The 25,465-nt window shown below is 44.0% G+C and overlaps 1 protein-coding gene across 1 annotated transcript in view; it reads left to right on the top strand.

The window, feature by feature from the left end:
* Positions 1 to 25,465, top strand: part of PRKCA (protein kinase C alpha) — a 411,365-nt gene that overhangs the window by 303,550 nt on the left and 82,350 nt on the right. Inside the window, exons 6-8 of the mRNA XM_058561412.1 lie at positions 18,023 to 18,179; positions 19,253 to 19,387; positions 19,671 to 19,767. Of these exons, the coding sequence (XP_058417395.1) occupies positions 18,023 to 18,179; positions 19,253 to 19,387; positions 19,671 to 19,767 (389 nt within the window). The remainder of the gene's footprint in view (positions 1 to 18,022; positions 18,180 to 19,252; positions 19,388 to 19,670; positions 19,768 to 25,465) is intronic.

The following is a 25,465-nucleotide window of genomic DNA, read 5'->3' as shown; positions in this document are numbered from 1 at the left end:
GTGCAATGAGCTGTATCTTCTCCATCAGATCATGTGGCTTCTGTTTGTTTATATTAGGCCATCTATTTTATTATGTTCAACTTTCTGATTAGTTCTTGCAACAAGCCTACACTTTAAATTGTACTGGATTTCCAACACGTTTGAAAAGACAGCCTTTTCCATGCAGGTGCATGGTTTCATGACTCTGGGAAGTTCGCTTTAGCTGCTTTTTTTCTCTTCACCTGACCAATCTCTGCCCATTCTTTATTCTTAGTGTTTTGGGATCACTTTGCTTTAGGTTGACAGGGTTCAGATCGTGCCACCTTGTATATGACACCTTGGCATATTGAATATTTTAAGCTGAAGGAATTTGAGAAACAGCAGGTGCAGGAAGGACTCTGTGACCTCCCCCGTCTCCCCTGAAGCAGATCATAAGACCCTCATGTGAGAGGTGCCTTCCCTACACCTGGACGAAAGGAGCATCCTTATCTCCAAAGACAGAGGGACCCAAATGGACAGGCCTTACTCAGTCTCCCCCAGTTTACTGCACTTAGCTCATACCCTTCTGTCCTACCATGTTTTTCCACGACTCTCCACTTTTCATCAAACGTAGTACAAAAACACTCAGGTTTAACAATGTCTTTGGGTCTTCATTTCCTTATGAAGGCTCCCATGTCATGTAAAATTTATATTAAATAAATGTGTATATTTTTATCTTATTAATGTCTTTTGTTACAGAGCCCCAGCAAAGAACCTAGAAGGGTAGAAAGAAAAAGACTTTTTTCCTCTCCCACAAGATGTAAATCTCATTAATAGAGTATAGCTGAATTTTTCTTTAAAAAAAAAAAACAAAAAACTCCAATCTGAAAACTATGGGCAGTTTAAACCTGTTACTTTATCCTCAATATTTGGAAGCACAAGTATGTGCCTGATGAAATGTTCAGAACTTTGGACATATTAATTCAGCCCCATAATAACCCTGCTTGGTATCCACAGTTTATAGACTGGGAAGCTGAGACTGAGAGGGATTAAGTGGTACCTCGCACAAGATTACCCAGCTGCTGCCAGCAGAGGCTGGAACACAGACAGCCCAATTCCAGTATATTCTTAACCTCTCCAGTGAGCTGCTGCCTGTTGTGTGTGGCTTTGCTTCTTGTATCACTTCTGCCTCCTTGTTATTTGTTTTGTTTTCAGTCTTTTGTTACACTGTGTTTTGTTTGCATTTATCTTTTTCAGAAATTTTAGAAAGTATAAATCTTGCTTTAATTCTACTAATGACTATCTTAAAGATTCACCCCCAAACACTTTTTTATTCTACATTTCTCTGATCATCAAAGGACAGAATGAAATAGTATCTTCTGACCCCCTCCCTCCAGTGTAGGGAGACTTGTGCCTGCTCTGTTCTCTTCCCTTAACACCCGGTATCACCTGCCATCCCATTTCCCATTTTTGTTACCATAAAATTGTCCAGAGTGTGGGGTTCCTAATTATTGTTATAATTTTTATATGATTTTTAGTTTTCAAGGACTATTTTTCACATTAGTGTGTTCAATTTATTTTAATGATTACTGCTTATCCTCATATATTGCGACTTCTCCATTCTTGAACTTGTACTTCATCTTCATCTTGCAGTCCTCTTTAGCTTGCCCTTAAATAACTTTTTCAAGAAAGGCATGCAGGTGATGTATATTCTGAGCCCTTGTGTATCTGAGAATATGCCATTTGAATGGTAGTTTGGCTAGGTGAGAAATTTGGGGGCAATAAACTTTGTTTCTCCAAATTCTGTAAGTGATGCTTCCTTTTCTCCTCAAATTCAGTACTGCATATGGTGAGAAGGCCAATGCCAAACTGGTTTTTGTTTTCCTATATATAACCTATATATTCTGAGGAAAAAGTATTCGTTTCCTCTCTTCGTAATTAAAAATTTTCTAGGATGTTTCTAGTTGCAGACTTCTTTCCATTAATTTTGCTGGAATAGAGTACCTTCCTTTTATTTGAATGCACCATAAATTTGTACCTGTCATATTGAATTACTGCTTCTTTCTGTTTCCATTTTTCTTTCATCCCTGGGACAATGGTACCAAACCTCTTAATCTCAAGTTCGTGTGCCCGATGTGCAGTAAACCAATCACTGAGACATCGGTGCTTGGAGACGGAGAAAGGTTTATTTGAATTGGCCAAAACAAGAAGGCAGGAGCATGGGTTCTCTCAAATCTGCCTTAATAAGAGAAGAAAGCAGAGGATTTTATGGAGCTAAGGGGCTTGGCAGGAGGAGTTTTAGAGAAACAAAGGGGTAATCTTTCACTCCAGAGAAGCCTTGGACAATCCGACTTCTGGGTGTCAGCGGCAGCTGGGGGCTGGTCATCTGGTGATCGCAGCCTCCCTGAAGGCATTCTCTTCTGCAAAACAAGCTCACAAAACCTCAGGACCCCTGAGTCACCCCTCAGGTTAAACAAGAAAACCTATTGAATACCTACAGAACTCTCAGGTACCCAGCTTCAACAACACTACAGTTCTCAAGTTATCCCCATTCTTAGTCTTCCATTTTTATTATCCTCTCTCTCATCACTATCATTTTGTCCTTTGGCCTGCCTTCTGCAAGAGCTCCTCAGGATTCTTTCACAGCACTGATTTGATTTTCTGCAATGCCAAGTCTGCTCTTGGCTGCTCTGTGATGATTTTGATTATGTTACTGCAATTTAAGTTTCTTTGCAGGCACTTCTTACTTGCCCACCTCCCATCGTCTTGTCTCCCTCTTTGTATAACCTTCTGTCATTAAAAAAAAGTCTCGGGGCCGGCCCGGTGGCGTAGCAGTTAAGTTTGCACACTCCGCTTCAGTGGCCTGGGGTTTGCAGGTTCAACACTGGGCGTGGCGGACTGATGCCCTGCTTGTCAAGCCATGCTGTGGTGGTGTCCCATATAAAGTAGAGGAAGATGGGCATGGATGTTAGCCCAGGGCCAATCTTCCTCGGCAAAAAGAGGAGGATTGGCAACAGATGTTAGCTCAGGGCTAATCTTCCTCACACACATACACACAAAAAAGTCTCATCCTGTTTGCCTTCCATCTCAACCTGTTTGCTCAAATGGCTTCCTGTGACAGAGATGGTGTGTTCTTGCATTCTACAGAAGTTTATACAGAGTTTTCTCAAATATTCCTTTATAGTCCTTTTTCCCTCAGTAATCCATTTTCAAATATATTCTCCATGATGCTATTCCCTTCCCTTTATTCCTCAATATATTTTTTCAAAGAGCCACATACTAGGTGTGTGTTCTCTTTCTTTACTCATTTTCAAATGAGGAAAGCTATATCCAAACTTGGTGTTTGCCAAAAGACTCTATGTTTAGATTCTTCGTTGGTTCTGTCCACTGTCTACTTGGCTACTGGTGAACTCTCTTCCTTCCAGACTAACCTGGCACTCAAGCTGATGTGCTGGCTCCTAATCCACTATCAGTGTGTCTTTGCTGAACCAAGGTGGGATCATATCCATTTCTTAGTGCATGGTAATCACACACTGAATCAATGGCGTCCATTTAAAATTAGAATCCCACTGACACGGAGGTTCTTCTTACTTCCCCATGTGTCCATTCTGCTTCACACATGGGGCTCATAACCCTCAGGACATAATCCACCAGCCCTTTACGTCAGCTGAGCCTTTTGTTTTTCCTTTGAATGTTACACTGTATGGAATGATAAGAGAGAACAGCGTTTTGGCCCCTGAAATTAGAGAACCTCTGCAGTAAAGGGATACCTCCCAGGTTTTTTGGCTGGTAAAGACTCTATTCCTCTCAACAAAGGGGGAGGCATAAAGAATCTTCATGCTTTCTTTCAGGTGCACAGGGCTTTGCTGTTTCACGCATCAAGGGTAGCTAGACCACTGATAATTTTTTTCTTAATGCCAACCCATTAGGCTAATAGTAGAATTCTCTAAGATTGCGGTAAGTGGTTTGTCAGTCTCGACTGTGGGTTTCTGTCTTTTCCAGGTTGTCTTAACATTTCAGAGGGACTCAAGAGAGATTGCATTTCAGAGGTTACCAGCTGGTTACCTTAATTCATTGTAGTATTGATTTCTTAAGCAGCTCTTAGAATTCCCACTGTTTCTAGAAAGCCTGGTTAATTGGAAGGGGAATAAATTCCTCTTGGCCACCTCAGTTTGAATCTAAGCTGCCCACCATCATTTCTCATGGCAAACATTCTTCCTCTGTTTTCATGCTGTCACTTGTCACTGTGTGGGTAGCTTTTTGATGTGCTTCCACTAGTGGAGTCTGTCCTTTAAAGGCTGAGGCTGAGTCTGTTTAACCCAATTCTGCATCATCTCATTGGTCATTTCACCTCCAGCTATGATGTTTCTAAACCTTCAGATCCTTTAGATGGGACTTAAAGGGCAGCAGAGGCCAGAGGGACAGCACTCCAGCCTGCTCTGCCTGCCACTCAATTTCTTGGGCAATCTCTAGTGAATCGTGTCATCTGCCTGGAGAGCAGTGGAGTTGGTTGGACTAGGAAAGATTCCTTCCACTTTGAACATAAGCTGCCTGCAAATCCATTTTTGTAGCATATGTTTATGCCTTTCTTTTTATGGTATCACCTGGGTCGAAAGTTCTGTGTTCCCAGTCTGGAGACTAAGGAGTTAAAGGTCCTTCACACTGTCCTTCATCCTGGAAACAGTTCCTAAATTGAGGGGGTTGGGGGGGTGGGCGAGTCATGAGATGCCTTTGATGTGACTTTTGGGGTAGTAATTTGGCAATATATGTTTGGAGTATTGAATGATTTTGTACCCTTTGATTCACTTCTGAAAATGTATCCTAAGGAAAAAAATCAGAAATTCAAGTGAATATTTATGCATGAAGATGATCAGTTGCTATGTTATTTATAAAGGTGAAGAATTTTAAATTATGTAGATAGCACCAAACCGAGAATTAATTAAATAAATTATGATATACCTGGAAAATGGGATGTTAGGCATTTTAAATATTTTCAAAGCATACCTTGTAATCTTGTAAAGGCAGGGTCTAAAACTGTATTCATAGATACGAACTGTATAAAAATAAATATTTCAATATAGATATATGCAGAGCAAAGAGACTGGCAGTAAATACACCAATATGCCAGCAGTGGTTCTCTCTCACAGCAGAAATATAGGTGATTTTAATTTTCTTCTTTATACTTTTATGTATTTAAATTTTTGTGTGATGAATACATCCATTACTCAGATAATAAGAAAAAAATAAATATTTCTTAAAGTCTTCCTATGTTATTTTTATAGCTTCATTTCAGTCTCTCATAACCTGGAAAATATTACTTCTCTCACAACCAGATTCCATTTTCTTTCAGAACATCAGGTCTGTAGAACTTTAATAGAAAATTTTATTTTTCACTAACTATAAGAGAAAAAGTAGTGAAATATTTATGATCCTTTTCCAAGGACCAAATTTTGCTCTTTCTCATCTCACACCCCACTCCTCTAAGTTCTCTTTCATAAGTTTTATTCCGGTGGGACTAAGATTGATGAGTTACTGACTCGTGTTTTCCGGTACATGAATGGCCACTGGATTTACTGGGACAGAAGTTACGTTCTTATCTCCAATCAGTGAGTCTCACCAAAGAAACAGAACATTCAATGAATGGGTCCTAAAGTGTGAGATTCCTTATGTCCCTGAATCCAGATTTATGTAGAGGTTGTATGTAGTGGGGCATGGATGGCTGAACAGGTGTATTTCTAGTGTATCTCGTTCTTCCTGGCTTTGCCTTTGGCAATGAAGGAACAAATATTACAGAACTTATGGCTCATGTTTTATTAACATGGAAGACATTGAATCCGAAATTCTGTGGGTTTCAACAGACAGTATCCGCAGACTTGACACAGTGTAATTAGAACAAATGGAGCAAACCAAACAGCACCAAGATGCCAGTTTGTTCACAGAATCACAGTCTATTGTTATTCAGTCCAAAATTGTTCATTGTTGTTGATGACATCTTTGCATTTTTTTCCTGAAATCTTGAGGGTTTCTACATGGTAATTTTTACCCAAGAGTAAATGACCCTTTCTGATATGTTTTCCCTAAAAACTGGAGCTATGTCTTCGTGGGCTTAGTGACCCTTTCTTCATAGCATTGAACATTTTCTAAAAAGTGCATGACTCCTTTTGGCCTGCCTTTATTCTCCATTGCAAAGGCCTGTTAGGTTTTTCCTTGTCCGAGAGTCCCTCCCGATGGACACTTTATGCACTACAACCACAAGATGAGAAGTTTGCAAAGCTTTCCTCTCTCAGTTTTTCAGCCAAACAAGAATCCATTGGCCACTCATGAGTTTTGCCTTGCCCTGTTCTGACTCTGGGGGGAGATGCCCAGGTAGGATATGAGGCAGCCCCTGCTCTCAGGTTGCTGTCAATCTGTAGAGAAACTCCAGTGGGCTGGGCTAGCCGTAGAATGGAAGGTCAGAGAATATGGGTCTGTGCCAAGGTAAGGGCTAGTAGCACTGGAGAGATGGAGGGATGTGCTCCAGGTGGCCCAGGGATGGGGCAGCATGAACCCAGGAGCATAAGACAAGGGCGGCATAGAGATTCATGTGGTTAGCCAAGAGTTCCTGAGTGTGTCCCAGGGTGCAGTACTGGGCAGTAGGGGTTCAAAATAATTAATAGCAAAGAGACTGACCTCATTGGTGTGGAATGGGTCTTTTGGGTTCAATAAATACTAAATGTGATAGGTTGGGTGCAGTTAAATATTTAACATACTTAATCAGTCAGAACTGATGCCAGTTTCTAAGTCATGCCGCTATGCACTAGGTGACTGGAACAGAGCATAGAATGTCCCTAAAATTTAGATAGAAATTTTAAAGTAAATAATAGAGAACACAGGCTATTGGCTTCTTTTCTATACTGGGAGCCTCAAAAATACTGTGTCACTCAAGCTATGATTGAAAATCTCTCAGATCTAATTTGTTTGTGAGAGAAGAATGTGACTTTTTTGTTTCTTCTAGCTAAACAATGCCATTGAGCCAGTCTGATGTGTGGCGACGCATGGGGCTGCCACCCATGATTAGCTGTCAACTGTCCTCTCAACTCTTCATTAGCTGTTTGAGAAAGGTTACCTCCTTGTGCCAAATTGAGCTTGACCACTAGTGGGCGCCTACGAATGGGCACCCCTGTTCACGCTAACGGAGGAATGTGCCCCGGCCATGGCCATGGACAGACCACCTTACTAATACCTCCCACTGACAGCAGTTCCAGGCGAGTTCTCGCTCCCCATTGCCAGGACCTCTCCCAGCTCCAGACCTCTTCCCATCCCCATCCAAAGTAGGAATCCACCTAGAGGAATGCTGTCTCTCCCTTTGCATGCAAGTTCTGCAAGTGTATGGAGAAAGGAGGGAGATCCCTCAGTCCTTAGGAGAACCGGGCTCTTAAGGCATACAGCAAAGGTCCTCAACCCAAGGTGCATGAGTGCCCTAAAATTGTCATAAAAACTGTAATGCTGTGTTAAAGGGGTTTATGGCTTAAAGAAAATGAAGAATCTCTGGCCCAGAGTGTTTTTGGGCAGACCTATCACCCAGAGTTAAAACCGGTGTGCATCAGGAATGTGACTTGGGAGCGGTACCTCTCTGTGCCCACTCCCTTGTGCCAGCGGGAGCCTGCCCAGGACCCTTCTTCTGCGGTGACCTTCTGTGCCACCTGATGGCCTATGGCCTTGCTGGTTCTGATCCTTCATAAAGTCCCATACCAACTTGTCTGCCATCACCTGTGACATGCCCCACCCTTACCAGGGCTTATCTCCAACTCAGATTCCCTAATCCCGGAACTTTGCCTCTTGCTAGACAGCTTGATCGCCCCCGAAACATCTCCTGTGAAGGGCATTCGGTAATTCCTGTTCCGGAAGCAATCTGTCACTTCACCAGTTTCCCCATCAACATTTGCTGAGGAGTTCTGGCTCCTGGTACAGAACTGACTCGTAGCGACGTGAGGGAACTGGCAGCTTCTTAGACACAATTTCTCACTTGCAGCATCGTCAGAAGCCCAAAGGAAAGCGAAAACAAACCTTGAGAACGGGGTGTTCTTCCTAGTAATGTGACGGAGAAAGTGTAATCTAGAGGAAACGTGAGAGCTGTGTGCTGTGGCTGCACCGCAGCATTGTTCTGACTTAGGATCCTAAAGGTTTTGCCCTTTTTCTATTTGATCCAGCCCCTCGGACACTTGAGATGCTCCTGAACCGAGCAGCTAGGCTGTTAGGAGGGTGACTTTCTTAGCAGGACAAGCCCTTAACTCTATAAACCATGGCTAGACTAACCAGGAGGCAGAGGGGCCTCTCCCATGCCCGGCTCTCTAACAGATCAGTTTTTTTTTTTTGCATCCGGTCCTACTGGGTGCACATTCCTTTAAAATCCCCGTGTCTTAAGTAGCTGTTGCATGGTTAAAGAATGGCCTCATTGATGCCTCATCACGCTCACTGTTTGCACTTGGTCGCTGGGTGGTGCTGCGGTGTGGAATGGGCTTGGGGTTGGCAAATTGCAGCAGGTCATGGCCGGATAGGATGTTCCAGGGAGGAGCTGCGATTCAGGTTTGTCTAGGAGTGCAGACTACTGTGCCAAAACAGCCTAATGCAGCCGGGGAGAAGAAGCAAATGTAAGTACACATGAGAGACACTGGCTTCTGAAGGTTCTGCTAAGACAGGAGACGACAACCAAGGACAAGGGTGGATTCCAGTTCCTGTTAGAAGACATACTTTCTCTCCTCAACCCTAGCCCGGGACTCCTCCTGTTCAGGAGGCTCAGATCAAAACAGAAGGAATCAGAAGGAAGAGGGGTCTTAACAGGAAAGTAGGGACTCCTCTCTCATGTCAGTTTCTCCTCAGACAGTTCAGTGTGTTGCTGTGGTGCTGGAGTGGTATTGGGTCTGTGTCACGGAGCAGTAAACTATAGCCTAAGGGCCAGCTCTGGCCCACAGCCTGTTTTTTTTTTAAATAAAGTTTCATTGGAACACAGCATTTTCATTTGCTCACATGTTGTCTATGGCTCCTTTTGCTCTACAACAGCAGACTTGAGTACTTGCAGTGGAGGCTTTATGGCCTGCAAAGTCTAAAATATTGATGACCTGGTCCTTGATAGAAGAAGTTTGCTACCTCTGTTCTACGCTAGCAGCTATACCCAAAGGCAGAGGCTGCCTTGGGAGGACAAGTAGAGGTTAATGCTCAGGCCCCAGAGTCAGGACTCAGTTGCACTCCTGACTCCATCACCTACTGAATGTCTGACCTTCAGCAAGTTACTTAACATCTCTGTGCCTCAGTTCTCTCATCCGAAAAGTGGGCATCTGAGTCATTATTTCACAGGAGTGCTATGAGAATTAAGTGAGCAGATGAGTAAGGCACATGGAAATCTATCTGTCTTTTTTATTGAGATACAAATCACATACCATAAAATTCACCCTTTTAGAGTGTACACTTTAGTGGTTTTCGGTACATTCTCAAGATTGTGCAACCATCACCACTATCTAATTCTAGATCATTTTCATCACCCCAAAAAGAAACTCCTTAATGGAACCTGTAGTAGGCTGAATAATGACCACCCAAAGATATCAGGTCCTAATCCCTGGAATCTATAAACGTGACCTTATTTGAAAAGGTCTTTGTAGATGTGATGAAGTGAAGAATCTTGAGATGGGGAGATTATTTTGAATTATCTGAGTGGGCCCTAAATGCAATCACAAGAGAGAAGCAGAGGGAGATTTGAGGCACAGAGAAGACAATGTGGAGACTGAGCAGAGATTGGAGTAATGTGGCCACAAGCCAAGCAATGTTAGCAGCCACGAGAAGCTGGAAGAGGCAAGGACCAGATTCTTCCATAGAGCCTCCAGAGGGGAGATGACCCTGCCAACACCTTGGTTTTGGCCTGGTGATACTGATGTTGGACTTCTGGCCTCTAGAACTGTGAGAGAATAAATTTCTGTTATTTTAAGCCACCAAGTTTGTGGTAATTTGTTACAGCAGCCACAGGAAACTAATACTGTCATACCCGTTATTTAGATTATAATATATGCCCTCCTGCAGGCAGTAGGCAGGCAAAAGTTGGAGGTATGTCATAGAGTCTCAGCTGAGGCAGGATGATCTTCCACACACTCCATTTCATGGTGGAGAAGCCTGCATCGTCCAACAGGCATTAATTTGGCAGGGCCCAAACATTTTATGAACCCAAACCTTCCCCCCACTCCATTTTATTTCTCCTACATAGGGCTGGAGAATGCTTATTTGACTGAAGAAAAAATATATATATAGGGCCTCATCCAACCATCAGGGCTCTCATGGTATATGAACAATTGATATTATGAGCATTATTGTGGGGAAATGAACACTGTTTTAGAGATATTCGTGCTATTTTGTGGAATGTCATTTTCCCTGGTTTCAGTATTTGTTTTGTGATCTTATAAATCTCTACATTAGTGCAAATTTACCCAGCTTGCTTTACACCCACTGCAGTCTTCTCTGTATGCTTCCATGTGCTGTTTGTCCTAGAATTAGTATCCTCAGCAGAGAGATGAGGCAGAGAGGGAGTACTCAAGCACGACTCCTGAGTATGAACGCAGAGCCTTCCCTGGGGTCTTTTGGGTATTATGGCTCTTGGATGCTCTTGGGCCCGTGTCTCGATGACATCGTGGTCTTACTTGGTTCAGGCACTAACCTGTTGGTTCTTAGACAGATATCAGCACATTCCAGAGACCCAGCTGTTGAGACCACTTAGTGATCAATACACCGCAGTGTGCTAAGTGATTTTAGAATTGCACCCCAAAAGCTGCTACACTCACATCTTTAAATCAGGTGCTGCAGCCCCCTTGGCTAACTACATTCAAGGCACCAAAGCAGAAATGTAGTTTTAAACACTTCACCTTCCTTCCCACCCCACTTGCCCTCTGAGACGCATCTACAGCTCATCCCAAGGTGTGTATTCACTTAACCCTCTGTGCTCTGCAGTCTCCTGTCCTTCCCGTGGAGGGGTATGTGGTCTTGTCCCTTCCTCCCCATTCTCCTGGGCAAACTTCCCCCATCCCCTCCTAGCTGAGGCCAATTTTACTACCCCTTCTCTGGGACTGTGTCTTGTTAAGTCATTTGTATCCAATAACAAGCAAAAACTGGGTTTTCCACAATCACAAGCTAACTCCAGGTTGGCTACCTGTTAGCATTGTGTAACATGCAGGTAATAACACCTCTCTCTCCCTCATGGCCCCCATCTGCAAATGGGCTTGGGAATATCATCTCTCTCATTATTGTAAAGAGCTTAAAACAGTGCCTGCCACATAGTAATCTCTCCAGGAATGCTGTCCCTTACCGTCCCTACTATCACCACCATCACCATCATGTTCATTAGCTTACTGGGTACTAGAGGGTCAGGGACCTGGCTACAGCCTCAATGCCGTGTGATCCAAATCAGCCATTCTCAGTGGACAAGTGAGAGATCACATACACTCATTTCTGCCTTCTGTTTAAAGGCAAACTTCTTAGAAATAAAATAACCCATCAGGCTTCTATAGCATTAAACTTATATTCAAATGCAATCATTTTTATAAGAAATTAACTTATGGGTCTAAAGTTCTTTGAAGGAAGGTGCTGTGGCTGTCTAATAATTATAAGAATGCTCTGGGCTTGCTCGTGGACTTGGGAATCCCCCATCACTCTGTTGCCTGATGTTAGATGACACCAGGTCCTTTTGGCCAGACACTACACCCCCAGTCGTTTTCTGCCCCTGTTCATCCCCCCGCCGTTTTCGCATTCACTTTTCTTTTGCTGTTAAGTAACTTCAAACAAAGAAGAGTTCGTGTTGTTTTTTTCTGTGGTGTCAGAAAACATCCTTTTTGCTTCTGCGTGATGTGGGGTAGGATTATAGAATCTGTTTGCTTGTGCTTTTGCTGTGGAGCAAGGATGGAGGTGGGAGGGGGTCACCAGGCCAGCACACACTGAACAATCCTGACTTTTGCAGCAAGTCCCTGTTTGGAGCCATTGTCCTTGCTGTTGGCTTTTAAACAGAAGCCATAACAAAGGTGCTCTTAGAGAAGGGGAAAGGGCACTAAAAATAGAGAATTATTTTCTAAAGCAAAACTGATCCTTTGAAGGGCCGTGCTGTCCTTGAATTTGGAGGTACTTGACTTTTGTGCATCACTGAACAACGTCCTCATATGGATATGAACTCTATGCTGGGAGGGTTACTGTGGGTCAGTGCAGACAAGTCCAGTCTGCAGGCAAAGGGGACTCAGCTGTGTCCTCAACAAAGCTTTTAGTTTATGTGTCATGGATGAGTCCTTCGGAGTGACCATGTGCCCTGTGCCCAGCCAGAGGGCAACCTCAGAGTGAGGCTAAAATCCACAGGGAGGCAGGCAGGTGGAATGGAGGGGTGATAAGCTAGGTGGGTTCAGCGGTGTGGCCCTCATCTAGCTTTTATGTTAGGTGGTGAGCTCTCAGGTGTCTATTATTATACTTTATGCTACATATATTCTCTGGATCAAGAGACTATCTAGACCATTCTCTGAGTGGATCAAGGATTACATTGAATTTTTTTTTAATTCCAAACTATTTTGGAACATCTAGGAGCTGACTATTGAACTCCAGCCTAACCCTGGGGTCTAGAAATTCCAGTACTGTATGAACTGTCCCATTAATGTATTAGTTTTCTTTACCCTGAGGAAACAGCCTTGCCTCCTAGACCAGACAGGAGGACTGGGTGATGATGATGGTGGTGGTGATAACGATGATGATAAAGACAGCACACGTATTAACATGACCTTTAGTAATAATGGCAAATGCTTATATAACACTTTGTTCCAGGTTTTCTTCTAAATGCTTTACATATGTTAACTCGTTTAATCTTCACAACAACCCTATGAGATACACACTATTATTGTTCCTATTTCACAGATAAACAAACTGAGAAGGAGGTAACTTGTCCAAAGTCATACAGCTCATAAGCGGTAGAGCGAGGATTTGAACCCTTCTGCCCACGCTCTTAGCCACTAAGTTATACTGCCCCTGAGAAGAAGTCAACTACTGTCTGCAGCCCCTGTCCAAGCGGAGTGAGCCTGACTGTCACTGTATGTCCTCAGATGCACATTAGACAGTCACTTGGCTACAAGTCTCTGTGGGTATAGCTTGCCCCTCCCCAGGAAAGCATGGCGGCCATTTCTTCCTGCCCACCTGCCTGCCCGCGCCCACACCTCCACTTTTTCCTCCATCAGGCAGGCGCTTGGCAAAATCCCTGGCTTCATTCCTACATGTCGGCTCTTCTGTCTCCCCTGGGGCATCTGTGAGGTAGATTCCCCAGTCTGGCTAAGGCTGCCCCATCCTCAGAGCTCATGATGAGACAGCCATGTGCCTAAACACTTATTCAGAACTCTCGCGTTCTGAGCTCGCCCAGCCACCTAGGTCAGGTGTCTCTGGGGCACCTTGGAGGTATTTCTCAGTCTTCATAATCTTATTTGAATGCATTTTGTCCAGAAATGGTATCTTACGTTATCAGGAAATGATATAACCTTTCACCCTGGGCTGGTTTTTCTCAGTGCTGGGCTTGACAGCTGATCATTTCAAAACAGGCACCTCAAAGCCAAAAGATGGTAATATAATTAGTATTCTATACTTCTACTCAAGTTCTCGAATTACAGAACAGACTTGCATTCTGAAACAGCCGATACCATGGCCCAGACCTATGTCTTCCGCAGATGTGTCCTCCTCACAGAGGCTGCAGAATGCAAGGGAAAAGCATTCCTGCCGCATGTCCCACCGTGGGGCCCCGGGCCCGTTTGGGCAGACCCTGGGGAGCACAGTCTGCGCTGCCACAGCTGAGGGAGCGAGGGACATGTGTGGCTTCTATGCCGCTGCGTTTAGATACCGTCTGCCTTGCAGAACTTGAGCTGGCCCGCTAGAGCTTTACCCCCCGCCAAACAGTCTCATTCTCAATAGTGTATCAAAGTAGCATGATTTTTTTTCCATCTTAATTCTGTGGGTCAAAACAGTTAGGTTCTTGCAGAAGATGAGAGACAAGGAGTGAGCCATGGGACATGTGCTGGGTCTGTTCCTGGACCTACTGGTCCTTTTAGACTGGAAATATTCCAGGCCTTTAATGCCTCGGAATTATCATTCCTGCCAACACACTTCCCACGTGTGGGGCAGGGCCACTGATGGGCTGTGACTTTTGGTCATACTTGAGATGATTTCTGAAGGTACTGAACTGACATTAAAAAGTATTAAATTACACGGTGAGAAAGTTATTTCCTTTTCAATTTTCTTTCAGTCTTGGTTGTAACATAGAGAAAGACTCTATCTGGGGCTGGAATATCCTTAACACTGTAAGGCTTGTTAATTTCCCCTTTGTAACTAAGAGAGAGAAGGCCTCAGGCAACCTTAGCAGCTGGAAATAAGGAACACTGTTAGATTTCCATTGCGTTTATTTCGATTTATGGCAGACCATCTTGGTTTTCCATTTACCATAGTCATAAATTTTTCAAGGTTGTGTGTTAAAATGTGAGTAAATTTTTTTTCAAAAATGTGAATAATAGTCTAAGTCCTCAAATGACACCACTGATGCTGGTCCAGGGACCACACTTTGAGAATGATCGCCAGGTATACTGAATGCCTTCGCATGGTACTCACCTGGGAAGCTTACAAGATGCTAATGCCTGGGCCTCGGCCTGGACCAATTAAATCAGACTCCCTGGGGGTGGGGCCTAGGCATCTGTATTTGACTAAAACATCCAGGTGTTTGCAGTGCGCAGCTGAGGTGAGGAACCACTGCCCTGGTGTACCCATCCCCGTTGGTACCTATGCGAGGGCGGCAACCTCACCACCCTCTGACCCCACATCTTCATTGCATCTTTCCCTTCTTGCTCTCGCCTGCCTCGAGCCCTTCTTTTCACGGAGCCACCACTTATTTTGCTCTTCTCTTTCCTAGCTTCCCCTCTCCCAGCTTCCCTACACCTGCTCCTGTTAGTAACATCCTCCCGCACGGCTTCTTAGCTTAAGACTTTGCAGCACATTTAAGACGCAGTTGCAACCAGCTTAGAAAATTTCCACATCATATTGTTCTTCCTGTCGTTTGCTTGCTAGTTCACATAAGCTGTCAACCCAGTGCTGAACATCTAAGCCTTTGGGATTGCATTCTCTGCCAGTAACTTGTATTAACAACACTGATAATAATCGTTATTCAGCTCTTACTGTGCTCCTGTCACTGTTCCAAGCACTTGACGTGTATGAACCTATATAATCCTCAAAGGGAGGTACGATTTTCCAGATGAACATGTTAATGGAGTCACAGAAGGTTAAATATCTTGCCCAGGGTGATACAACCGCGAAGTGGCAGAGCCAGAGTTCAAACGCAGGCAGCCTGGCCCCAGAGCCCACGTTCTGGGCAGATGGGACCCCTAGTTGGTTGTTCCCAGTCCTGATTCAGGTGCCCCGGCACGCGATGAGTCGCACATGAGGCAGGCTGTTCTCCGCTGCAGTAAGAAATTGAAATTTGGACCCGCTGTCTGCTTCACTGACGTTTGGAATTGATAACTTTATTTTCGACTTAAATGATAGTGTCTCAGGAGGGAGCCCACAGCTCCATCACAGTTTTAACTCATCGCCATTCAGAAGAGATCAGCCTTAAATGATTTTGTGTGTGCTGGCTGTCAGAACTATAAATTAAAGATGAGAAAGCCAGCACCCACAATCATTCTGCAACTGGCAGAACTCTTGGCAGCCTAGATGGTTCCTCATTAGTTTATCTGGGATGGAGCCTCAGTGTTAGACATTCCGGAACTTTCTCTGCCTTTTAAAAAGTATGTGATTCTCATTCCAGTGCTTAATTGGAGAGAGACCTTTGGCTCATTTCCATTCCTTGTGGGAGAGTTCCATTTTTATGCTCAAATTTTTCATCTTTTGTGATACTTGTGTTGCTGTTTTAGGAAACTAGACCTTCTGCGTCGCGTTAAAAACCTTCTGCCTGAGCTTGGGGGAATTCTAAGGCGGCCAGGTCCCCTGGAGACCTACCTTATTGAAGATTTTGAAACTGGGTGTTGTGGATGAGTTTGAAATACTGTGTCTGGGGCATAGTAGGTACTCACATCGTGGAATCGTTTTTTTTCTCTCAATCTTCCAAGCCACTAACTGTATGTCATTATACATTATATACATTATTTCATTTAATTCTTCCCAACAATCCTATACCACTGGAAATATGCCCCTCTTCATTTTTCTGGATGAAGAAACAGGTTCATGAACTGAAGTTTCTTGGTGCTTGAGGTTACATGGTGAAGGAGGCAGGGTTTGAAAGCGGGTCTGCTGAGCTGCAGAGCCCCTGCATGCTTGCTTGTTTATGTTCTATCCACTCACAGCTGGATGAGGTTAGATATTGTCTTACGGGACAAATCCTTGGAAGGCATAAGCGGAGTATGAGGAACATATACTCAGCTCCTCCATGGCTAGTAGACCTGAGCCAGCCCACTCCCCCCTCAGACCATTTGAATATGGTCCCATCTGTCACCTTCCTGTGCTGAGGCTTCCAGGAAAGGAGGATGTAAGGCTTTTGGCCAGCAGGCATCCACACTCAGTGTGTCCCCAGACTGGTATGGGCAGTGCTTGGCTGCGACTCCTGCTCTTAGAGCTGCACCCCCCTCATTTATGCCCAAAGACTCAACATCTTTAGCATCCTTCCATCCCCTCCTGTATCCCTGCCCAGTGCCCATGCCAGCACCTTAAATTCTAAAATCCTTTATTTAATGATCAAACTATGCTGAGGATCTATACTAATAGGTTAGAGCCCTTGTTCTCCAACTTTCTTGTGCATCAGATTCACCTGGGGGCTTGGCAAACATCACTGGACCCGCCCTGAGTTCTGACTCAGTCGGTAATGCTGATGCTGCTGGTCCAGGGGCCACACTGAGAGCCACTGGGCTAGAGAGCCCAGTCCCAGTTAGATGTGTACCCATGGTGTCTGGCTAGTTAAGGACCCTGACGATGGGAAAGTTCAGCAACATTAGCGAAGATGCCGTTGGAAGATGGCGAGGAAGACATTTGGGGAAGGCAGGCTCAGGCCTTAGTCCCTCCTCATCACAGTGATGGATAAGGGCCTGTTTCATTGGCATGCAGGGGCGTTAGCCACTCCCACTATAATAAGCCTCTACCAGCTGCATCTCTGAGCATGCCTCCCTTTGCGAGTGAAATGGCCTTTCCTCCCAGTTATTTTAGATTCCCATATGGGTACTTCTCAATCTAGAATGTGCTTTGGAGTCGCCTGGGGCTCTTGTTAAAGTGAGGATTCTGAGTTTGTAATTTTGGGGTGGGGCCTGTGATTCTGTGTGTCTAATGAGCTCCCAGGTGATGTCCCAGGTGCTGCTGGTCCCTGGACCTGCACATTGCGTAGCAAGGCTGTAGCACACCTGTGGAGCATATTCTGAATTACAGCTGTAGACACCAATGGCTCTTGCCCCTGCTGCACAATAGAATCACCTGGGGAGCTTTTAAAAACCAATACTTGGGCTACCCCCCTCAGAGATTCTAATTTCTGAGCATTGGCATTTTCAAACCCCTTCCCAAGCGATTCCAATGTTTCCAGGTTGGAAATCACTGGCCTTTACAAAGAAAAGAGCTGGCTCTTTCTAGGAGCTCAAGTGCATGTGCAATGCCATGGACTAGGTCAGCTGGTTGCTTGGGGTGGGTGTGGGGGGGTGCTCCAGTTCTCCTGGAGAAGGGCTGCAAACGGCACCTGGGGATCCCGTTAAAATGCAGATTCTGCTTCAGCAGTCTTGGGGTAGGACTCAGGTTTCTGCATTTCTAACAGACACCCAGGTGTCACAGATGCTGCTGGTCCAGGCTGATGCTGAGTCTCAAGGCTCGACCACACGATGCCCATTGTCTCTGGCAGGAGTGGCAGCGGGTAGCTTTTCTCATGTTGAGGGTCAGAGGCTTTTGGTCCTCACCTCCTCTCCCCTCAAGCACCATCCTGACATCCCTTCCATTCAGCTCAGTATTAACGCAGGACACTGGACAGTATGGGTCAGTTCTCTTTTTGTAACGTTTGATCTTTTTCCTTCTCTCTTCACAGTACGAGATGCAAAAAATCTAATTCCTATGGATCCAAATGGGCTTTCAGATCCTTACGTGAAGCTGAAACTTATTCCTGATCCCAAGAATGAAAGCAAACAGAAAACCAAAACCATCCGCTCCACGCTAAACCCCCAGTGGAATGAGTCCTTTACCTTGTAAGTTGTGTCTTCTCTTCTTGATTGAATTCCCTCCCTCCACAGCACGTAACTGCCCACCTCATTATTAGAGATCATAAGGTGGGTTTGTTATAAACGTCTTTAAACGTTTCTTCATTCCTAAGATTTTCTCAAGACTGCTGGTAGGGAGGTGGCTGTTGTCAGCCCTGTTTGATAGATAGTAATTTGTTGTACCAAGAATTACCTAATGCAGGCCCCAAATTATTATCAAGACCTACTCTGGACAAAAAATTCTCTTACATTACAGATGACATAAAAATATATAAAGTGTGTCTCACCTCTTGATGGACTTAGGTTCTTTTGAAGGTTGTGGGAGAGTAAGGTAAGAATTTAAATCATAATTTTTAAAACACGGAATAAATGAGTATCATGGAAGATGCTGTTGCCACTGAAATGGGAATATTTATCACCTTTAAACAGAGAAGACTTCCTGGAGGAGGTGACATTTAAAGTGGAACTTGAAGCAGTGCCAGGATTTCAGAGGTAGAGATGGTAGAAGGGAAAGAAGGAAGGAGGCAATGGGAGGAGGCAGTAGCATAAACCAGTGGTGGGAAAGCACTGAGTGCAGCTGAGCACAAGCAAGTGGTCCTCTTCGTAGCCTAGAACACAGGAAGCAGTTTATCTGTGGACAACCAGAAAGGTAGTTCTCTATCGTCTAGCACAGAGCCAGCAAGCTATGTTCTGTAAAGGGCTGGATAGTAAATATTTTAGATTTTATGGGTCATGCAGTCTGTGTTGCAACTACACAACTCTGCTGTTCTGGAGTCAAAGCAGCCATAGACAATATGTAAACAAATGGCCATGGCTGTGTTCCAATAAAACTTTATTTACAAAAACAAGCAGTGGGCCAGATTTGGCCTGTGGGTCTATAGTTTGCTAATCCCTAGTCTAGAGCTTTGGTTGCCATGGGGCTGGTACTTTGTTGGCAATGGGGAGCCATGGGAAGAGAATTGAATTTTTTTTTTTTATCTCAGACTCGGATCATTAGCATTAGCATGTGGTATCTCCCTAGAAACTATGAGCAAGATACCAGCATGTGTGTTCTTTTGTAGCAAATTAAAACCTTCAGATAAAGACAGACGACTGTCCGTAGAAATCTGGGACTGGGATCGAACAACAAGGAATGACTTCATGGGATCCCTTTCCTTTGGAGTTTCGGAGCTGATGAAGATGCCAGCCAGTGGATGGTAAGGAAGCCTCTGAGGTTGAATTGTGTTTGTATCAACCAAGAGTTAACCATCTCAAAATGTTAGAGCATTGAGAGATTCAGAGAGATTCAGAGAGAGATTCAGAAAACAAGCTAGTTTAAGTCTGAAATGACCACTGAATATGTAGTTATCTGGCTATAGTCTCCCCATAGGATGCATTTCAGGAGCAGCTGGACTACAGGGTAAGGAAGAGAAGTTGCTAAACCTGTGGTGGTGCAAACACGGTGCTCTTAACTCTCCTTCTCTCCTGTGTCTTTGAAAGGTACAAGTTGCTCAACCAGGAAGAAGGTGAGTACTACAATGTACCCATTCCAGAAGGGGATGAAGAAGGAAACATGGAGCTCAGGCAGAAATTCGAGGTGAGGATACCAACAGAATTACTGGAACCGCCTTTCCTTTAGAAAACTTAACTTCAGGAAGAGCCAGTTTTTGTGGTCACACTGCTGAAAGGCAAAAAGTAATTTAAATGTTAATCTTTTCTGCATTTTAAAAGATAAACGCTGTGTAATCACCTTCCTTTCCAAGCTGTTGACATTCTATGTCCGGGATCGTTTAGAGAATGGACGTTGGAAATATCCCAGAAACGAGCGTGGTTGATTTCTGCTAAGAAATTGGTCTGCACAGGCAGAGCAGTTCTGAGTGCAGGCAAAGTTCTGAGTGCAGTGTTCTCGTTAGAAGAAGGGTTATGCTCCTTCAAAAGGGAGGATGTCATTTTGGCCTTAACTTGGGAGCTCATTTGGGTGTAATTAAGCTATCATGCTGGCATCTTAATTTTTGCTCTATGTCTTTAGAAAAGGACAGCTCTTTGTCTTCTTCCCCTTGGGTGTCTGTGTTTGCCTCCTGTCTCAGGTTTTATTTGTCTTCTTTCTCCCTCCTTTTTCTGTTCTCCCTCTCTTCTCCTCACTTCCCGCTTCTCCTCTCTATCCCTCCTTCTCTTTACTTATCAGACATCTCAACTTTTAATGAACATTCATTTCTCTAAGCACTTGCCTTATGTTCCAAGTGACAACTTTAATTTTTTTCTATTTCTCTAATCACCTGCGTTTTGGCTATTTGAGGGATTCATGTAGTAGCCGATTCAGTCTGTGTAACTGATTAATTCCTTTTTGAATCTTTCTCTTCCTCAGGCTAATTAGGATTCCCTGGGATTCCCCCACCCTAAAGAAATAAACATGTACGCACACATAGGTGCACGTAGACATAGTCAGTAACTGAACTGTTACGACGTGTTGCCGCTAATGGGATACAGATGGTCTTATTTTTCTCTTTCTGTTGTTCCCGTCTCCCAAATAAAACTTTGTCCCAAAGAAACATACAGGTAATATCCAGATAGAATGAATTCCAAAGGATGTAACATCTAAAAATGTTCAAAATGTTTTCTTATGCTGATATTTGGTTAAAGTGGATGTTGATGGCAAATACTTAAGGTCAGGGGCTGCAAGTCTTGGTGCCCTCAGGAGCATAGGTAAGTGAAATGAGTCACAAATAATATAAACGGCAACTAACAGCAGGCCACAGAGTCGAAGAGACAGTAGGGAACAGTGGGGACTAGAGTGAGCTGGTTAACACAGGCCCTGTCTAAAGTTGGCAGCCACTGCTACTCAGCACCAGTTGATAATTGCCGTGCATGAATGGGGGTCCCATGCTGTCATATCTTCCAGTTCTTCAAGAAAAGCCAAAAATCCAGATTTTTATATGACATTCTGATTACTGTTAATTTTGGCAGCTAATTAAAACTTAGAACTCTGTGTAGGTCAAATACACATCTATTGTTTTAGACACAGGTAGGGTTCAGCCAGTGGGTATCAGCTCACAATCTCTGCTCATACATATATGAGAATAATGAAGTTCTTTCCAAAGAAGCCAGGCATAGCTCTTTTTCTGTTTGTTTTTTTCTTCACTTGCTTCATTATCTATTCGCACCTCCACCCCGCAGCTGAGGACAGGAGCCTGAAATACTGGAGAGGAAGGCTTCTTCCTTGAGCCCCATCCCCAGTGTCACACCACCCCTGTGAGGGATGAATCCTTCTGGAGAGAGTTTCAGGACACTGAGCCCCAGCATTACTCAGATGTCGCTGGCAGGGGAGAGACCAGAGGAGCTAAAGAGAACCTTACTGCATTTCACGCCGTAGCGTAGGTCATCAACAGTCAATGGGTCAGGAGCTGCTGGTAGAGAACGCATCTCAGGGACAACGGTGTTGGGGCATCATGATGGTGTCACTCTCGGGAATGTCTGAGACTTAGCTTGGCTGGGGAGAAATATTGACTCACTTGTTATGCTTCATTTCCATGGCTTCTTAGTGAGTGACCTTCCTGTTTTTCTGGACAGTGAGTCCAGCTTTTTATAAAGGTCAGAGTTCCAAACTCAAAAAAAAAAAAAAAAAAAACCAGGCCACAGGGCTTGAGGCCAGAAGTGCAGCATTTCTCTCTAGATGCTGGTTAGAGGACATCTGTGTGTCGTGCTGGTTACTGTTCTTCTGTTTGGGAGAGCTGTGGACTTTGCAGTGGAGCACTAGTCCAAGGGCGAGTGGCGTCAGAGGGGAGAGTTCTGGGCTCAGAGCTCCCGCATGAATTACCTTCCAGCTTTTTTTTTTTGAAACATCTTTCATCTTGCATTTCCTAGATGTTACTGGAATTATATTAGCTCGTTTCCTTAGAGCATTTGTAAAACACACTGCAAGAGAAACACTCCGCGGAAAACCACTACGTGATGGTGTCGAGAAGATGCTGAGAATTTGATGACAACTGTCGTGCTGCATTTTAAATGGAATGTTCAGATCTGCTTTTAGGCAGGGGTTCAGTCATATAACGGTGTCACGCTGAGGTCTATAAATGTGAAAGTTGCACCATTTCCCCAGTGCTAAACTGTTGGGAAGCAATGTGCCAGGCCCGACAGGCCGTGTCCATTTGAGCAGTTCTGGGTGCCAGCCAGCCTTCCCAAATGGGGTGCCAGTTGGCATCAGAGTACAATTTGGAGAACTTCCTTTAAGCCCACCCATTTCTCCTTCTCAGTCCCCAGCCACAGCATGGTTGCTTCCCGGTATCTGCAGACCCTTCTTTATACCCTTTCTCTCCATGTCATTGCCATTCCAACTGGCTTTCCATCATGTCAGTCCTTTCCCCACCCACTCTTTCATAGATATTTTCCCACCCTTTGGTAACAGTTTGATTCAGCTGAGTACTTTTTTTTTTTTTAATTTAACGTTCAGTGGTGGGTCATGACTGGATGATACACAAAATGATGGTCCTTTTAGGAACAGGCATTACTCAGTGGGATCGTACAACATCTAGTCTGTAGGGTTTTTCTTTCTGTGTCTAGCTCTGTTTTCTAGAAAGTGTTAACTTAATGTGGTTTTCGGATCCTTACCCAGAAATCAGAAGTCATTCAGTCTGATGGAAGAAAAATCAAAGCAAATGAGCATTTACAACTCTGCCACTGCATTAGTATTCATCTGACAGTAACATGGGAAAAATTTCAAATTTATCTTTGATTCTAGAATCTTGGAAAACAGAACTATCAGTGAGTGAAGCTCTTAGGAGCCAAGGAAAATCCTAGATGGTTGGAAATGACCTTTCTCTAAAATGCATTGTCCCACTAGAGCAGTTCATCTGACCAAAAAACACAACAAACCAGCACCTTGACCGCAATATTCACAGACAGGGCATCTGTGGGCCTTTAACCTGTCCCATGTTCATCTTCAAATAAAGCACATGGTCTTTGATTCACAAGCATAAATTGTATATTTGTTCATTTGTTCAATAATCAGGTTCCAGCAGTGAATAAAGCAAACAGACCCTCCTCTCTGTGGAGCTTATGTTCTGTACCTGTGGGCCTTGCTTGGGTTCTTTTTGGAAATGAAGCAGGAAGCTTATTGAGAAATAAACATATTGTAACCCCCCATGCTGGTCGTTAGTTCCCCGCCCTCTAGTTGCTGTTGAGGACAACGGGGATTCCTGTTCCTTCTCTGGTTTCTGAGCCCTGGGGCTCCCCATGATGAAGCTCATGGCCAGAGTGGGGAAGAAGGTCTGCCTTCCCTTAGAGGTGGTCCAGAGGATGGGTTAGCCCTTGCTCAGTACCCTTTCTGTAAAAGGTCACATGATAAATACTTTACGCTTTGCATGCTGTAGGGTCTCTGTCACAACCACTCACCTCTGCCCTTGTAGCGAGAAAGCAGACAACATGTAAAGAAATGGACGTGGTTGTGTTCTAATAAAACATTGTTTACAAAAACAGGTGGCAAACCAGATTGGCACATGGGCCCTAGTTTACCAATCCTTGGTTTAGCCCATGGATTATAGAATCAAATCCTGGTTCTGCCGTTTGTTAACCATATGACCTGCCTGTGCATGTTCCTCACTGTAAATGGGAATAATAGCAGTCTTTGCCTAATGGTATTGTTTTAAAGGTTAAGTAGTCAATAGGAAAATCCTAAAAGCATTCTTATTATACGGTTGTTAGCTCTTATCATCATCATCATCGTTATGTTTCACTGGAAAAACTGGGTTATAGAGAGTTTTTTTTTTTTAAACTTCTGAGCCTTCTCTAAAAAAATATATATGAATTTTCATGTTGAAATCATGCTCTAAATATGGGCATGTTCTGTCCTGTAGTCCAGCCGTATTATGAGATAGAAGCATATTGGTGAGAAGTTTATCACCATTTATAACACTGTTTTTATGGGAAAATATATCCTGATTTACATTTAGATGGATTTCTGGAACATAGTGTGTAAATTGGGAACTTAGGGGAACTGGCAACGGATCAGATGATCTCTGGACAGAACGGTTTCAGTGGCTGTGAGGGGAGTACACAGAGTTTCACGTGGAGGAGCCGGTCTGCACTGACACTTCATGGTGCAGTGGTTTGTTTAGGGTTCATTAGAGACTCAAAAGGGAGCATATCTGAAAGATGTTTGCTACAGACCACACCAAGACAAACCCAAGTATAGCCGTAAGGAGAGTGGCAGCTAATGATTCATTAGGTTAACAACAGAAACGGCACAGTTGATTGATTACTGATTCCACTCACATAGAAGTCCAGTATTTCTGTTGGTGCAGTGTTGCTATTTTGATCTTTTACAAAATCTGGGATCTGAATCATTCGCCTCCTGAGCTATGCCTGGGGAGTTATGCATGACATTCAACTTTCCAGGTGAAAGAGAAGGTATCTTCTGACCACATCTTTTCCTCGTTTAAAACATTCCCAAATTGTCACTTGTCCATATCCGTGATCCTTCATGAGCTTGAGTATTTTTGCATTGTGTTTATCAGTCAGTTGATTCTTCCCCTGAGCCATTGGGGCCACATCTACCTCCAGAGCTGGGGTTGTCCTAGAATCAAGAACACGGGATGAGGTTTGGGGGGAGGAGAAAAGTTGAGGTGATTTACAGGACCACTTTCCAGTCCTTCCTTTGGAGCCAGCCACCTGCTTCCCAGGGTCATATTCCTTCCTCTACCACCCCCTTCTCCTAAGGCTTGGCCCCTTGTCCCTAGGGCATTTTGTTCTAACCAAGACCTTCTTCCCCAAACCTGCTGCCCAAAGCAAAACTGAGCCAGAAATGCTGATGACCCTAGCCCTGGACCTGGCTCCCTCAGGCCGACAGCACCTGAGGATGGGCTCAGGAATCGATGGAGACCGCTTCTCCCTTCTTTGCATTTCATATTTCAGTATTTAACAGAATAAAACCTAAATTCCCTCATTTTACTCCAGTATCACAATCACTGTCTCTAATTTGTATTTTGATGACTTTTAGCTACAAATGGCCTTTAAATGAACTCATTTCTACCTGTGGGGTTGCTTGTCTCCTCCGCGTGTTGTTAGTGGAGATTCTGGTATAAAAAAGTCAAGCAACTTTCCTTAGATGAGACTACACCATTCTATTCTGCCTGATTGTGGAGGCTTTTCATTGTTTTCATCGTTTGTTTTAGATAATTAATAAAGTAAAATAAGAAGGTAAAAGCACTTAAGCCTTTTTCTGTTCTCACTGTAACTGTCACCTTTGCCCCACCTTTGCTCCACTCCAGGCTAGGTTAAAATCTAGTAGTAAAAAGTTAAAA

This window comes from Diceros bicornis, chromosome 18, assembly GCF_020826845.1.
Source record: "Diceros bicornis minor isolate mBicDic1 chromosome 18, mDicBic1.mat.cur, whole genome shotgun sequence".
In the NCBI taxonomy this organism is placed as follows: Eukaryota; Metazoa; Chordata; class Mammalia; order Perissodactyla; family Rhinocerotidae; genus Diceros; species Diceros bicornis.
Note: the sequence above shows the minus strand (reverse complement) of the source record. Positions and strands in the feature narration are given on the sequence as shown.